Source organism: Coregonus lavaretus (assembly GCF_964263955.1).
Source record: "Coregonus lavaretus genome assembly, chromosome: 34".
NCBI classification, from domain to species: Eukaryota; Metazoa; Chordata; class Actinopteri; order Salmoniformes; family Salmonidae; genus Coregonus; species Coregonus lavaretus.
The window spans coordinates 31,373,424-31,390,192 of record NC_140021.1 but is presented as its reverse complement, the minus strand read 5'-3'; the positions used below and the strand labels follow the sequence as shown (position 1 = coordinate 31,390,192).

At 42.7% G+C, this 16,769-nt stretch overlaps 1 protein-coding gene across 1 annotated transcript in view; it reads left to right on the top strand.

Annotated features, from left to right (window-relative positions):
* The window catches only part of LOC311109383 (myomesin-1-like), a gene marked incomplete at both ends in the record, with an annotated part of 44,929 nt that extends 28,416 nt beyond the window's left edge, over positions 1-16,513 (top strand). The window contains 12 exons of the mRNA XM_084152238.1: positions 99-243; positions 667-726; positions 826-893; positions 1,021-1,134; positions 5,662-5,749; positions 5,847-5,885; positions 6,038-6,143; positions 6,982-7,145; positions 7,361-7,397; positions 10,878-10,900; positions 11,046-11,101; positions 16,265-16,513. Of these exons, the coding sequence (XP_084008364.1) occupies positions 99-243; positions 667-726; positions 826-893; positions 1,021-1,134; positions 5,662-5,749; positions 5,847-5,885; positions 6,038-6,143; positions 6,982-7,145; positions 7,361-7,397; positions 10,878-10,900; positions 11,046-11,101; positions 16,265-16,513 (1,149 nt within the window). The remainder of the gene's footprint in view (positions 1-98; positions 244-666; positions 727-825; positions 894-1,020; positions 1,135-5,661; positions 5,750-5,846; positions 5,886-6,037; positions 6,144-6,981; positions 7,146-7,360; positions 7,398-10,877; positions 10,901-11,045; positions 11,102-16,264) is intronic.
* Positions 16,514-16,769: the final 256 nt, after the last annotated feature.

Sequence of the window (16,769 nt, the reverse complement as noted above, 5' to 3'; positions counted from 1 at the left end):
ATAAATAAATAAATAAAATGAAACTACTGTAATTCATGTTCAGGTAAAGTATATTAGACAACACTGAAAAGGCTCTGTCTATGGCCTTTGCTTTTCAGAAATACAAGATGAACTTTAACAAGGACACAGGTGTGATTGAGATGACCATGGAGTCTCTGCTCCCAGAGGATGAGGGAACCTTCACCTTCCAGCTGCAGGATGGCAAAGCCACCAACCAGTCCAGCCTGGTGCTGATTGGAGAAGGTAGGATTAACTCCGCCCCTCCTTTTCTCCTCCTCCTATCACCTTCCATCATTCTCACTCTCTCCTCTCGCCTGAGTGCCAGTTAGTTAGTGCTATCATGCCAACTCCTTGTCACTCATTGTTATGCCTTGACAAGGACAGCAATGGAGTAGGCAATAGCACAGACAGATCTGGGACCAGTCTAACGCCCATCTGTTATAAAGAAAAAACAAGCCCCACTATGGCTCAGAAGTTAGATCTTAACATATTCCACTAGGGGGCAGTAAAAGATTACCAGGAACCATGAATGAATGAACCACATACAAATGTATGAAACATTTATTTGATTAGATAATATCCACGTCAATGTACAAAACACATCATAGATGAATGTGATTGTAGATAAAGTTTTGTTTCCTAATCAGGAATCGTGTGTTTTTCCAGTGTTCAAAGAGCTCCAAAAGGAGTCTGAGTTCATGTGCAAAGAATGGCACAGAAAGCAAGGTATGGGATTTTTATTTAATTAAGAAAATAGAATAGTGCTATGTTATGATACAATATTGGAGACTACTGAATAATTCCTGCTTTGTTTTTCTTTTGCAGGTCCTCATTTTGTTGAGTACTTGAGTTATGAAGTGACCCCAGAATGCTGTGTTTTCCTGAAATGCAAGGTAGGAAAAGAATACACAAAGTGATGCATGTGTATGGGTTTTATGAAAATACTTTTTAGACCACTGTGCAGCTGAACAACATCTGGACAACAACCTGAACATTGTATCTCTCTTTCGCCTCCCGCAGGTTGGGAACATAAAGAAGGAGACTGTTGCACTGTGGTACAAGGATGGGCGTGAGGTCAAGGGAGATGAGAATCTCACCTTCACCGAGGGAGTGCTCAAACTGGAGATTGCTCAGGTGAGAGGAATTATAAAGTTGTTTCATGCACATCATACATTAGAAATTACAGCACTATAAGACCGTATTGCAGAACACCTGTCTTTAGAGTTTAGAGAGTATTGTTTTGCAGATTACTGTAGACTATATGAATTGCTTTTGTATACAGTATAGGCTAGATAAAGGTAGGAAAATATGATATATTACAATGATTATACGGCACATGTATTAACATACTATATGTATTGACTGTTTTGTGATATGTTACACAAACATTATTATGTGCTGTTCATTTGCATACTGTATGTAACTATGAAACTGTATCATCATCGCACATCTCTGTTTATGTTCATATATGATAAATATATGTTCCTCACACATCATGGATACTATCTTCTGGCTACAAGATTAGTTGGTGGTAAATTGAGCATAAGGTGGTCTAAAGAGGTTGTGACCTTGTGAAAAGTTATCTTACAGTAATCTTAAAGAATGTCTTTATACAATAGCCTAATATCTCACTCTTAACTGAATTCATCAACATTTCTCTCATTTCCAGTCACAGCATCTAACCCAACCCTATGAGGGGCTAGCTATGTGTTTTATGGAGAATAATGCATGACGTGGAAGGTGAAGCATTATTTTCCAGAGAACGTATAGAGCCCTGAGTTGATTATCCTGCTTATACCACGCTATAATGTAACACATTTGCTGCTAGAAATGTGTTCAACATCCACTGTAGCTAGCAATTTTACTAGATAGCTACAGTAGTTGCCTTGGTAACCAAACAAACAGACTTGCTAGTTTAGCTAACCAAACCATCAGTCCTTGCTATAGAGGGGTTGGCTAACAAAATCACTAAAATGATGCGTGCCTGCGCATCAATGAGGCAGAAAGCCATGTGGTGTTATGATTCTGAACTGTCAGATAGCTAGCAAAAATGACAATAAGTTGCTATGTGGGGAATCGTTGGTGGTTCGTTTCAGCTAGTTGTATCTTGTTATTGATACCATGTCGTGTTTTGACTCATGTCATGTCTATGCTAATAATATGGAAAAGATTCACTAGCTAGTTAACCAACAACCGTAACAATGTGCAAATGTATTTATGTTTTCAATAAACGTTTGGAGAAGAAATATAGTTTACATGTTGTCAACAATCTAAGCTAACCCCGTCAGAATTCAACAATATTACAATTATTGATCTTAACATCTTCAGATATCAGCGATTCTGACAGATTTTTGGGCAAATTCTTACCATACTTCAGTAAATAATTTAACATCTTTATATCTGGCACACCTGGCTCATTTGGTTGTGTATTCTACATCATAATGAACATTTTAAGATATTATTGGGCATACTACAATTATATTTCATACAGATATGGTCCAATAAGACCCCATTGAGATGTTTGGTGGCCATATTGGAAAAAGGCTTCTGTGGGGTTAATGCATGAATCCTGCAATGGCCATGTACCTACAAATCTGTGTGTGTGCAATTAGCTGCTTCTATCACCAAAGTTACAATCCATAAACATAGACTATATACTGAACAAAAATATAAATGCAACATGTAAAGTGTTGGTCCCATGTTTCATGAGCTGAAATAAAAGATCCCTGACATTTATTTATATTTTTTTTATTTCACCTTTATTTAACCAGGTAAGCCAGTTGAGAACAAGTTCTCATTTACAACTGCGACCTGACATTTTCCATACGCACAATTTTTTTTACATCCCTGTTAGTGAGCATTTCTCCTTTGCCAAGATAATCCATCCACCTGACAGGTGTGGCATATCAAAAAGCTGATTAAACAGCATGGTCATTACACATGTGCACCTTGTGCAGGGGACAATACAATGCACTCTAAAATGTGCAGTTTTGTCACACAACACAATGCCACAGATGTCTCAAGTTTCGAGGGAGCGTGCAATTGGCATGCTGACTGGAGGAATGTCCACCAGAGCTGTTGCCAGATAATTTAATGTTAATTTCTCTACCATAAGCCACCTTCAACGTCAATTTAGAGAATTTGGCTGTGCGGCTTCACAACCGTAGACCACGTGTAACCACGTCAGCCCAGGACCTCCACATCCGGCTTCTTCACCTGTGGGATCATCTGAGACCAGCCACCCTGACAGCTGATGAAACTGAGGTGTATTTCTGTCTGTAATAAAGCCCTTTTGTGGAGAAACACTAATTCTGATTGGCTGGGCCTATGCTCTCCCAGGCCCACCCATGGATGCGCCCCCTCCTAATTCATAGATTAGGGCCTAATGAATTTATTTCAAATGACTGGTTTCCTTATATGAACTGTAACTCAGTAAAATCGTTGAAATTGTTGCGTTTATATTTTGTTCAATGTACAGTACCAATCAAAAGTTTGGACACACCTACTCATTCAAGGGTTTTTCTTTCTTTTTACTATTTTCTACATTGTAGAATAATAGTGAAGACATCAAAACTATGAAATAACACATATGGAATCATGTAGTAACCAAAAAAGTTTTAAACAAATCAAAATATATTTCAGATTCTTCAAATAGCCACCCTTTGCCTTGATGACAGCTTTGCACACTCTTGGCATTCTCTCAACCAGCTTCACCTGGAATGCTTTTCCAACAACTTTTCCGTCACGCTGCCGTCCGACTCATCCCAAACATCTCAATTGGGTTGAAGTCTGGGGATTGTGGAGGCCAGGTCAACTGATGCAGGACTCCATCACTCTCCTTCTTGGTAAAATAGCCCTTACACAGCCAAGAGGTGTGTTTTGGGTCATTGTCCTGTTGAAAAACCCACTAAGCCCAAACCAGATGGGATGGCATATCGCTGCAGAATGCTGTGGTAGCCGTGCTGGTTAAGTGTGCCTTGAATTCTAAATAAATCACACTGTCACCAGCAAAGCACCTCCACACCATAACACCTCCTCCTCCATTTTTTACGGAGGGAACTACACATGCGGAGATCATCCGTTCACCCACACTGCGTCTCACAAAGACACAGCGGTTTAAACCAAAAATCTCCAATTTGGACTCCAGACCAAAATACAAATTTCCACCGGTCTAATGTCCATTGCTCGTGTTTCTTGGCCCAAGCAGGTCTCTTCTTATTATTGGTGTCCTTTTAGTAGTGGTTTCTTTGCAGCAATTCGAACATGAAGGCCTGATTCACACAGTCCCCTCTGAACAGTTGATGTTGAGATGTGTCTGTGACTTGAACTCTGTGAAGCATTTATTTGGGCTGCAATTTCTGAGGCTGGTAACTCTAATGAACTTTTCCTCTGCAGCAGATATAACTCTGGGTCTTCCATTCCTGTGGCGGTCCTCATGAGAGCCAGTTTCATCATAGCGCTTGATGGTTTTTGTGACTGCACTTGAAGAAACTTTCAAAGTTCTTGAAATGTTCCGTGTTGACTGACCTTCATGTCTTAAAGTAATGATGGACTATCGTTTCTCTTTGCTTATTTGAGCTGTTCTTGCCATAATATGGACTGGGTCTTTTACCAAATAGAGCTATCTATCTTGTCACAACACAACTGATCGTCTCAAACGCATTAAGAAGGAAAGGTTAACTTTTAAGAAGGCACACCTGTTAATTGAAATGCATTCCAGGTGACTACCTCATGAAGCTGGTTGAGAGAATGCCAAGAGTGTGCAAAGCTGTCATCAAGGCAAAGGGTAGCTATTTGAAGAATCTCAAATATAAAATATATTTTGATTTGTTTAACACTTTTTTGGTTACTACATGATTCCATATGTGTTATTTCATAGTTTTGATGTCTTCACTATTATTCTACAATGTAAAAAATAGTACAAATTAAGAAAAACCCTTGAATGAGTAGGTGTGTTCAAACTTTTGATTGGTAGTGTGTATATATATATATACACCTTACCTAAATACTTAAAATGTATTATACTACATTTCAACATTACAACACTATTCTCACAAAAAAAATCTCTCTAGCATACCATATTTCACAGATTTTTCTAATCTGTATTATAAAATCTGTTTTGTGTCTTTTATATCACATGTTCCTCTGTAGGCTAATTCACCAGTTTTTCACCCTACATCTGTCTCCATAGTCTTCATCTACATCCCTGTGTGTAGTCCAATGTGCGTGTCATCAAAAGTGGCACAGCGTGTGCATGTGTGACAAGTGTCGTGCCTTAGCCTTAGCATTGTTGAATGTAAACATGTCACGTCCTATTATAGCGTGATGCTCCCTCCTCCTGCAGCCTCATGCTCCTGCAGCCGTAGCGACATACCTAGTCTGCAGCCGTAGCGACATACCTAGACAATTCCCTCGAGGACCTTATCTGGAGAATACTCAAAGTTGGGATCAGTGTTATCTGTCAACATAAGTGATAATTCCGCCATCTTCTTGGTTTTTCTGTTTTGAGAATGTTTTTTTGCTTTTGCGTCCTATAAATGTGTGTCCTGCAGCACCCATAGCATAGCTTGTCTTTTCGCTTGAGATTTTAATTTTCTTCCTTTACAAAATGGCGGCTGTGCGTTTTTATATGTGTCTCTCAAACCTGGCCTTCTCTTATAGATCTCAAAGAAGGATGCCGGTGTCTATGAGATTGTTATGAAGGATGACAGAGGGAAGGACACATCTACGTTGAACCTGACAGAACAAGGTGACTAACCCCTCAAAGCCATACCTCATTGTGTGTACAGTAACGCCACAACAAGTCTACATCATTTTTACGAAGTTATGTCATTTCTGTTCTCCAGGTTTCAGAGACTTGATGAATGAAGTGTTCAGTCATATCGGTAAGTACATATGTCTCACTGCAGTAGTAGAAGCATCATCTTAAGTTCTACTTGTGTTCAAAACATCCCTAAAGTATCCCGCTGTAATGTTGCACTGTGTAACTTCTTCTCTGTAATGTTGCACTGTGTAACGTCTCTGTAACCTCCGCTAGCCAACTCCTCCACTGCACTGAAGATCCAGAGCACAGAGGAGGGCATCAGACTGTACTCCTTTGTCAGCTACTACAACGAAGCACTCCAGGTCACCTGGCACCACAAGTGTGTACTGCCCTTACTTCCGTGTGTTTATGTTTGTGTGTGTCAGTGGAGGCTGGTGGGAGGAGCTATAGGAGGACGGGCTCATTGTAATGGCTGGAATGGAATAATTGAGACCGAGTCAAACGCGGTTCCCAAATGTTTGATGTGTTTGATACCGTTCCATTTATTCCATTCCAGCCATTACAATGAGCCCTGACCATCTATAGCTCCTCCCACCAGCCTCTGGTGTGTGTGCGCATGTAGCACATGAAGACTTACTCCTCAGCCTGAAGTGTCCCCACTTGCACTGCAGAATAGCTAGCTTTTTGGTGGCGCCGACCTGGTAAGACGCTTTGGGAGGTCGGTCACGTGTGCTAGCAAGGCAGAGGTCTTGGGTTTCGAGGCTCGGTGTGAGGTGAATCAGGAGGAAACGGTACTCGCTAAGCAAGCAGCATGATGTCAGTTACAGATAATGCCATGACCCGGATCTGCAGTTGTCCTCAGCTCAACACTGGGGCCGCTGTGTTGTAAGTTTGGGGGGGCTGAATGTAGCGCATGGAGATGTTTGAAACTTACTCCTCAGCCTGAAGTGTCCCCACTTGCACTGCAGAATAGCTAGCTTTTCGGTGTCGCCCACTGGTAAGACGCTTCTGGAGGGCGGTCACGTGTGCAAGCAAGGCAGAGGTCCGGGGTTTGAGCCTTGGTGTGAGCCGAAGCAGTACTCGCTAAGCAAGCAGCGTTATGCGCGTGTCTGCATGTGTGAGTATGTTTGCAAGTAAATTTAACTGTCAGGTGTGTGTCGTCTGTTTGATGCAGCCTATATGTGTGTAAGTCAGTGATCTGTTTTCCTCTCTCGTAGGGATTCAGCGATAGCCTTCACAGATCGCATTAAGAGTGGTGTGGTGGGAGAGCAGCTGTGGCTACAGATCACAGAGCCCACAGAGAAAGACAAGGGCAAATACGCCATTGAGTTCCATGATGGGAAAGGCGGTCTGAAGAGGACTGTGGAGTTGGCCGGCCAGGGTGAGACTACATCTGCTTCCCAAATCGCACCCTATATTCCCTATATAGTGCTCTAATTTTGACAAGGGCCCGTAAGGCTCTGGTCAAAAGAAGTGCACTATGTTGGGAATAGGGTGTCATTTTGGATATGGCCTACATCTACATGTTTGAATTAGGCAGCTTCTCCCCTTCACTAATGCTTTGATAGGCTTACTAACCTCCTCTTTCTCTTGCAGCATTTGACGACGCATATGCTGAATTCCAGAGGCTCAAGTAAGTGACCTACAATTTGTGAATTTTTGTACATGGCAGATGTGTCAGTAAGTACTCTTTACACCTGTCCTTCTTTTCATCTAATTGCTATTTTTGGTGTTTCAGCCACTCTCTTTGTGCATGTATGTATGTATGTATGTATGTATGTATATATATGTATGTGTGTGTATATATATATATATATATATATATATATATAAATACATACAACTCAGCAAAAAAAAGAAACGTCCCTTTTTCAGGACCCTGTCTTTCAAAGATAATTCGTAAAAATCCAAATAACTTCACAGATCTTCATTGTAAAGGGTTTAAACACTGTTTCCCATGTTTGTTCAATGAACCATAAACAATTAATGAATATTAAGACACTACCAGCTTACAGACGGTAGGCAATTAAGGTCACAGTTATGAAAACACTAAAGAGGCCTTTCTATTGACTCTGAAAAACACCTAAAGAAAGATGCCCAGGGTCCCTGCTCATCTGCGTGAACGTGCCTTAGGCATGCTGCAAGGAGGCAGGAGGACTGCAGATGTGGCCAGGGCAATAAATTGCAATGTCCGTACTGTGAGACGCCTAAGACAGCGCTATAGGGAGACAGGACGGACAGCTGATCATCCTCGCAGTGGCAGACCACGTGTAACAACACCTGCACATGATCGGTACATCCGAACATCACACTTGCGGGACAGGTACAGGATGGCAACAACAACTGCCCAAGTTACACCAGGAACGCACAATCCCTCCATCAGTGCTCAGACTGCAATAGGCTGACAGAGGCTGGACTGAGGGCTTGTGGGCCTGTTGTAAGGCAGGTCCTCACCAGACCTCACCGGCAACAACGTCGCCTATGGGCACAAACCCACTGTTGCTGGACCAGACAGGACTGGCAAAAAGTGCTCTTCACTGACAAGTCGCGGTTTTGTCTCACCAGGGGTGATGGTCGGATTCGTGTTTATCGTCAAAGGAATGAGCGTTACACCGAGGCCTGTACTCTGGAGCGGGATTGATTTGGAGGTGGAGGGTCCGTCATGGTCTGGGGCGGTGTGTCACAGCATCATCGGACTGAGCTTGTTGTCATTGCAGACAATCGCAACGCTGTGCGTTACAGGGAAGACATCCTCCTCCCTCGTGGTACCCTTCCTGCAGGCTCATCCTGACATGACCCTCCAGCATGACAATGCCACCAACCATAATGCTCGTTCTGTGCGTGATTTCCTGCAAGACAGGAATGTCAGTGTTCTGCCATGGCCAGTGAAGAGCCCGGATCTCAATCCCATTGAGCACGTCTGGGACCTGTTGGATCGGAGGGTGAAGGCTAGGGCCATTCCCCCCAGAAATGTCCGGGAACTTGCTTGGTGGAAGAGTGGGGTAACATCTCACAGCAAGAACTGGCAAATCTGGTGCAGTCCATGAGGAGGAGATGCACTGCAGTACTTAATGCAGCTGGTGGCCACACCAGATACTGACTGTTACTTTTGATTTTGACCCCCCCTTTGTTCAGGGACACATTATTCCATTTCTGTTAGTCAGCTTGTTCAGTTTATGTTTCAGTTGTTGAATCTTGTTATGTTCATACAAATATTTACACGTTAAGTTTGCTGAAAATAAACGCAGTTGACAGTGAGAGGACGTTTCATTTTTTGCTGAGTATGTGTGTATATATATATATATATATATATATATATATATATATATATATATATATATATATATATATATATACACACACAGCTCTGAAAAAAATTAAGAGACCACTGCAAATTTTTCTTAAATCAGCATCTCTACATGTATGACAGCCATTCCATTCCAGTGTCTGTTGAATTCCAACACAGGCACACCTCATTCTACTGAATTAGGTACTGATTAGGTGATCACCTGAAAAGTATAAAAACCACTGCTGTGGTCATCACTATCCTCTTGCAATAGGACCAGCTGGATGGCAAAAACAGTACTAATAGTATCTCAAAAGTAATATTAATCAAAAAATAACTATTGACCATGTCAAAAGAGTTGAAAAGGAAAGTTTTGAGTGAGGAAAAGAAGGGTTCAATTCTGGCTTTACTGGCAGAGGGATACAGTGAGCGTCAGGTTGCTTCCATCCTTAAAATTTCAAAGACGGCGGTTCATAAGAACAAGGTCAAGCAGCAGACATTGGGGACAACAAAGCTACAGACCGGCAGAGGGCGAAAACAACTCTCTACTGACCGGGATGACCGCCAACTCATTTGAATGTCACTCAACAACCGTAGGATGACATCAAGTGACCTACAAAAAGAACGGCAAACGGCAGCTGGGGTAAAGTGCACGGCGAGGACGGTTCGAAAGAGGCTCCTAGGGGCAGGGCTGAAGTCGTGCAAAGCTAGAAAAAAGCCCTTCATCAATGAAAAGCAAAGGAAAGCCAGGCTGAGGTTTGCAAAAGACCATAAGGATTGGACCATAGAGGACTGGAGTAAGGTCCAATTTTCAGCTTTGCCCAACACCTGGTCGTCTAATGGTTAGACGGAGACCTGGAGAGGCCTACAAGCCACAGTGTCTCGCACCCACTGTGAAATTTGGTGGAGGATCGGTGATGATCTGGGGGTGCTTCAGCAAGGCTGAAATCGGGCAGATTTGTCTTTGTGAAGGACGCATGAATCAAGCCACGTACAAGGTTGTCCTCGAAGAAAACTTGCTTCCTTTTGCTCTGACATTGTTCCCCAACTCTGAGGATTAGTTTTTCCAGCAGGACAATGTGCCATGCCACACAGCCAGGTCAATCAAGGTGTGGATGGAGGACCACCAGATCAAGACCCTGTCATGGCCAGCCCAATCTCCAGACCTGAACCCCATTGAAAACTTCTGGAATGTGATCAAGAGGAAGATGGATGGTCACAAGCCATCAAACAAAGCCGAGCTGCTTGAACTTTTGCACCAGGAGTGGCATAAAGTCACCCAACATCAATGTGAAAGACTGGTGGAGAGCATGCCAAGACGCATGAAAGCTGTGATTGAAAATCAGGGTTATTCCACCAAATATTGATTTCTGAACTCTTCCTAAGTTAAAACATTAGTATTGTGTTGTTTAAAAATGAACATGAACTTATTTTCTTTGCATTATTCGAGGTCTGACAACACTCCATATTTTTGGTTATTTTGACCAGTTGTCATTTTCTGCAAATAAATGCTCTAAATGACAATATTTTTATTTGGAATTTGGGAGAAATGTTGTCAGTAGTTTATAGAATAAAACAAAAATGTTAATTTCACCCAAACACATACCTATAAATAGTAAAACCAGATAAACTTATATTTTTGCAGTGATCTCTTAATTTCTTCCAGAGCTGTATATATAGCAGGCAGTCTTTGACAGGATTTGATGAAGGGAAGTGGGTAGACAGATGAATTCTATACTTAGACATGCTTCCTGGCTCCAAACACATTCTCTGCATTTGTTTCTCTTATCTTTGTTCTTCAATCTGTTCTGTTTCTTCCATTGTCAGAGCGGCCGCAATTGCAGAGAGAAGTAAGTTCTCACTCACTCACACCTCAACTTTTAAAAACGTTATTATAAGATGGGGTTGAGAGGGCTGCTCTCCGTATTTTAGTGGGTACTGATATTTTCAAACTGATCTGACGTCAGTGGCCTAATTTGGTGCTCTTTGTTTCAGATCGTGCTCGTGTGGCGGGAGGCCTGCCTGATGTTGTCACCATACAGGAGCTCAAGGTAACCATGTCTGGATGGATCTGTATCTGTCTATGTATGTCCACAGTCCCAAACTGGCCATGCAGGCTTGATAGTGAATGACACTACTACGGCTGCATCTGAAATAGTACCTGTAATAGGGATTTTCAAAGTGAATAAAAGAGCAGAGCAATCGCAGATAGACAATCAAAATCAATCTGGTTTAATACATGTTGCAACAGGGAGACACCTCCAGAACAGAAGCAAAGAAAATGTCTAACTGCCAGTATCACACAGCACCGAATGTTCTGTAAACACCAGCCTAAGAGGCTTGTAGGAAATCATAACATCAGCTGATACAGAATCACAGTGTCACATATACATTATCAGTGTGTCCTCGAATCTAGTCTGGTGTCAAACTTTAACCATAACTTTCAACACTGGCAGACATTTGATACTGGCAGTTAAACAGGTCAAAGGTACTTAGTTACAACAGATAATGATAGACTAACAGGTGCAAACAGAGGTGTAAAGTAACGAATTACAACTACTGTCGTTACTGTAATTGAATAATCTCTAATATTAAGGAAGTCTCGAGGTTCTGCTCGCCTGAGTTAGAATACCTCATGGTAAGCTGTAGATTATACTATTTACAAAGAGTTTTCATCCATATTTTTCGTAGCTGTCTATTTACCACCACAAACCGATGCTGGCATTAAGACCGCACTCAACGAGCTGTACAGTGGGGAGAACAAGTATTTGATACACTGCCGATTTTTCAGGTTTTCCTACTTACAAAGCATGTAGAGGTCTGTAATTTTTATCATAGGTACACTTCATCTGTGAGAGACGGAATCTAAAACAAAAATCCAGAAAATCACATTATGATTTTTAAGTAATTAATTTGCATTTTATTGCATGACATAAGTATTTGATACATCAGAAAAGCAGAACTTAATATTTGGTACAGAAACCTTTGTTTGCAATTACAGAGATCACACGTTTCCTGTAGGTCTTGACCAGGTTTGCATACACTGCAGCAGGGATTTTGGCCCACTCCTCCATACAGACCTTCTCCAGATCCTTCAGGTTTCGGGGCTGTCGCTGGGCAATATGGACTTTCAGCTCCCTCCAAATATGTTCTATTGGGTTCAGGTCTGGAGACTGGCTAGGCCACTCCAGGACCTTGAGATGCTTCTTACGGAGCCACTCCTTAGTTGCCCTGGAAGACCCAGCCTCGACACATCTTCAATGCTCTTACTGAGGGAAGGAGGTTGTTGGCCAAGATCTCGCGATACATGGCCCCATCCATCCTCCCCTCAATACGGTGCAGTTGTCCTGTCCCCTTTGCAGAAAAGCATCCGCAAAGAATGATGTTTCCACCTCCATGCTTCGCGGTTGGGATGGTGTTCTTGGGGTTGTACTCATCCTTCTTCTTCCTCCAAACACGGCGAGTGGAGTTTAGACCAAAAAGCTCAATTTTTGTCTCATCAGACCACATGACCTTCTCCCATTCCTCCTCTGGATCATCCAGATGGTCATTGGCAAACTTCAGACGGGCCTGGACATGCGCTGGCTTGAGCAGGGGGACCTTGCGTGCGCTGCAGTATTTTAATCCATGACGGCGTAGTGTGTTACTAATGGTTTTCTTTGAGACTGTGGTCCCAGCTCTCTTCAGGTCATTGCCGTATAGTTCTGGGCTGATCCCTCACCTTCCTCATGATCATTGATGCCCCAAGAGGTGAGATCTTGCATGGAGCCCAAGACCGAGGGTGATTGACCGTCATTTTGAACTTCTTCCATTTTCTAATAATTGCGCCAACAGTTGTTGCCTTCTCACCAAGCTGCTTGCCTATTGTCCTGTAGCCCATCCCAGCCTTGTGCAGGTCTACAATTTTATCCCTGATGTCCTTACACAGCTCTCTGGTCTTGGCCATTGTGGAGAGGTTGGAGTCTGTTTGATTGAGTGTGTGGACAGGTGTATTTTATACAGGTAACGAGTTCAAACAGGTGCAGTTAATACAGGTAATGAGTGGAGAACAGGAGGGCTTCTTAAAGAAAAACTAACAGGTCTGTGAGAGCCGGAATTCTTACTAGTTGGTAGGTGATCAAATACTTATGTCATGCAATAAAATGCAAATTAATTACTTAAAAATCATACAATGTGATTTTCTGGATTTTTGTTTTAGATTCCGTCTCTCACAGTTGAAGTGTACCTATGATAAAAAATTACAGACCTCTACATGCTTTGTAAGTAGGAAAACCTGCAAAATCGGCAGTGTATCAAATACTTGTTCTCCCCACTGTATATAAGCAAACAAGAAAATGCTCATCCAGAGGCAGCACTCCTAGTGACCGATGATTTTACTGCAGGAAAACTGCTTTTCTACCGGCATGTCACCTGTGCAACTAGAGGCGGAATAAACTCCTTTACTCCAGACACATACAAAGCTCTCCCTCGCCCTCCATTTTGCAAATCTGACCATAACTCTATCCTCATGATTCCTGCTTACATTCAAAAACTCAAACAGGAAGTACCAGTGATGCGCTCAATATTGATGTGGTCCGATGAAGCGGATGCTAAGCTACAGGACTGTTTTGCTAGCACAGACTGGAATATGTTCCGGGACTCATCCGATGGCATTGAGGAGTTTACCACATCAGTCACCGGCTTCATTAATAAGTGCATCGACGATATCGTCCCCACAGTGTACATATACCAACCAGAAGCCATGGATTACAGGCAACATCCACACTGAGCTAAAGGCTAGAGCTGCCGCTTTGAAGGAGCACCCTCCGACGAACCATCAAACAGGCAAAGCATCAGTACAGGACTAAGATAGAATCCTACTACACCGGCTCTGACGCTCGTCGGATGTGGCAGGGCTTGCAAACTATGATGGATTACAAAGGGAAACCCAGCCGCGAACTGCCCAGTGACACAAGCCTACCAGATGAGGAAAATGTATTCTATGCTCGCTTCGAGGCAAGCAACACTCAACCATGCATGAGAGCACCAGCTGTTCTGGACAACTGTGTGATTACACTCGCCGTAGCCGATGAAAGTAAGACGGATTACCAGGACGCATTCTCGGAGCATGCACTGACCAGCTGGCAAGTGTCTTCACTGACATTTTCAACCTCTCCTTGACCCAGTCTGTAATACCTACATGTTTCAAGCAGACCACCATAGTCCCTGTGCCCAAGAACACTAAGGTAACCTGTCTAAATGACTATCACCTCGTAGCACACACATCTGTAGCAATGAAATGCTTTGAAAGGCTCCTCATGGCTCACATCAACACCATCATCCCAGACACCTTGAACCCACTCCAATTTGCATACCACCCCAACAGATCTACAGATGACACAATCTCCATTGCACTCCACACTGCCCTTTCCCACTTGGACAAAAGGAACACCTATGTGAGAATGATGTTCACTGACGACAGCTCAGCGTTCAACACCATAGTACCCTCTTAGCTCATCACTAAGCTAAGAACCCTGGGACTGAACACCTTTTTCTGCAACTGGATTCTGGACTTCCTGATGTGACGCCCCCAGATGGTGAGGGTAGGCAACAACACATCTGCCACGCTGACCCTCAACACGGGGGTCCCTCAGGGGTGCGTGCTTAGTCCCCTCCTGTACTCCCTGTTCACCCACGACTGTGTGGCCACGCACGACTCCAACACCATCATTTGCCAATGACACAACGGTGGTAGGCCTAATCACCGACGACGATGAGACAGCCTATAGGGTGGAGGTCAGAGACCTGGCTGTGTGGTGTTAGGACAGCAACATCTCCCTTAACATCAGCAAGACAAAGGAGCTGATCGTGGACTACAGGAAACGGAGGGCCAAGCACACCCCCATTCACATCGACGGGACTGTAGTGGAGCGAGTCGAGAGCCTGAAGTTCCTCGGTATCCACATCACTAAGGATCTATCATGGTCCAAACACACCACCACAGTCATGAAGAGGGCATGCCAACACTTCTTCCCCCCGAGGAGGCTGAAAAGATTTGGCATGCCCTCAGATCTTCAAAGTTCTACAACTGCACCATTGAGAGCATCTTGATTGGCTGCATCACTGCTTGGTATGGCAACTGCTTGGTTCTGCTTGGAACTCCCTGCCATCCAGGACCTCCATAACCAGGTGGTGTCAGAGGAAGGCCCTATAAATTGTCAAAAACTCCAGCCACCAAAGTCATAGGATGTTCTCTCTGCTACCGCACGGCAAGCGGTACCTATGCACCAAGTCTGGAACCAACAGGACCCTGAACAGCTTATACCCCCAAGCCATAAGACTGCTAAATAGTTTGTTAAATAGTTAGTCCGGGTAGCTATTTGGTTATCTGCATTGACCCTTTTTTCAGTAACTTTTTTGACTCTTCACAAATGCTGCTGCTGCTAATATTTACTATCCATCACTTTATTCCTAGTTATATATACATATCTACCTCAATTATCTCTTACCCCTGCATGTCGACTCGGTACTTGTATCCCTTGTATATAGCCAAGTTATCGTTACTCATTGCGAATCTATTTATTTTATTATTACATGTTTTACTTTTCAATTATTTCTCTATTTTCTTTCTCTCTGCATTTTTCTTTACAAAGCATTTTATTTAATTTTAGTACTTGTACTTTAAGTACATTTTCAAGTCAGTAATTTTACTTCTACTAAAATGTAATGTAAGTAACAGTACTTCTACTTGAGTAGGATATTTCAGTACTCTTTTTTTTTTACATGTCTTTTTAAAGTAATTTTTTTATGATTGACTTCTTATTGAGTAAAATTTCATTAAAGTAACAGGACTTCTAGTTGAGTAGGATATTTCAGTACTCTTTCCACCCCTTGGTGCAAAACTACTTTATTAAATATGTTACTTAAAGATACATGGTTAACTCCTGTTTCCATTCACCAAGGGAATGCATTGGTGTGCATCACCCCGCACATACAATCATGTTTATTACATATCAATCCATATCAAATACAGGAAAAGGATAACTCAAATAATTTTCCATTACAGTACCCTAGTATTCCCTACATAGTGCACTACTTTTGATCAGAGCTCTTGTCAAAAGTAATGCACTATAGAGGGAATAGGGTACCATTTCGGACGCACACTACTGTATATCTATGTGATCCATAGACCATAATGTGTGACACCGTCTCTCTCGCTCCCTCTCTCCCACCAGGCCCTGAACCTGACCTGTAACATTTCAGGCGACCCCGTGCCTGAGGTCGTCTGGCTGAAGAACGAGAGGGAGATTGTGTCGGATGACCACTACCTCATGAAGTTCGAGTCGGGCAAGTATGCCAGCTTCACCATCACCACGGTGAACACGACAGACTCGGGCAAGTACAGCATCCTGGTGAAGAACAAGTACGGCACAGAGAGCGCAGACTTCACCATAAGTGTCTTCAGCCCCGACAGCAAGAAATAAAGAAGAAAGAAAGAAGGCTGGCAAGAAATAAGGAAGACCTCAATCTTTGCGTAAATATCATGTATAAAAAACAGACCGAGTCCTGAGCATTGGTTTGAGATGGTTTTTATGGTAGTATAAACAGTATTTAAATCCAGTTTGAAAAGGTGTATCGTTTTAGTCAGCATGAAATGTCTAAAGGTTCAGAGAGAAATAATAGAAGAGCTGTTTCAGCATTTTATCTTTCTAAAGGTCGTTTCCTTTATCTTGACACAAC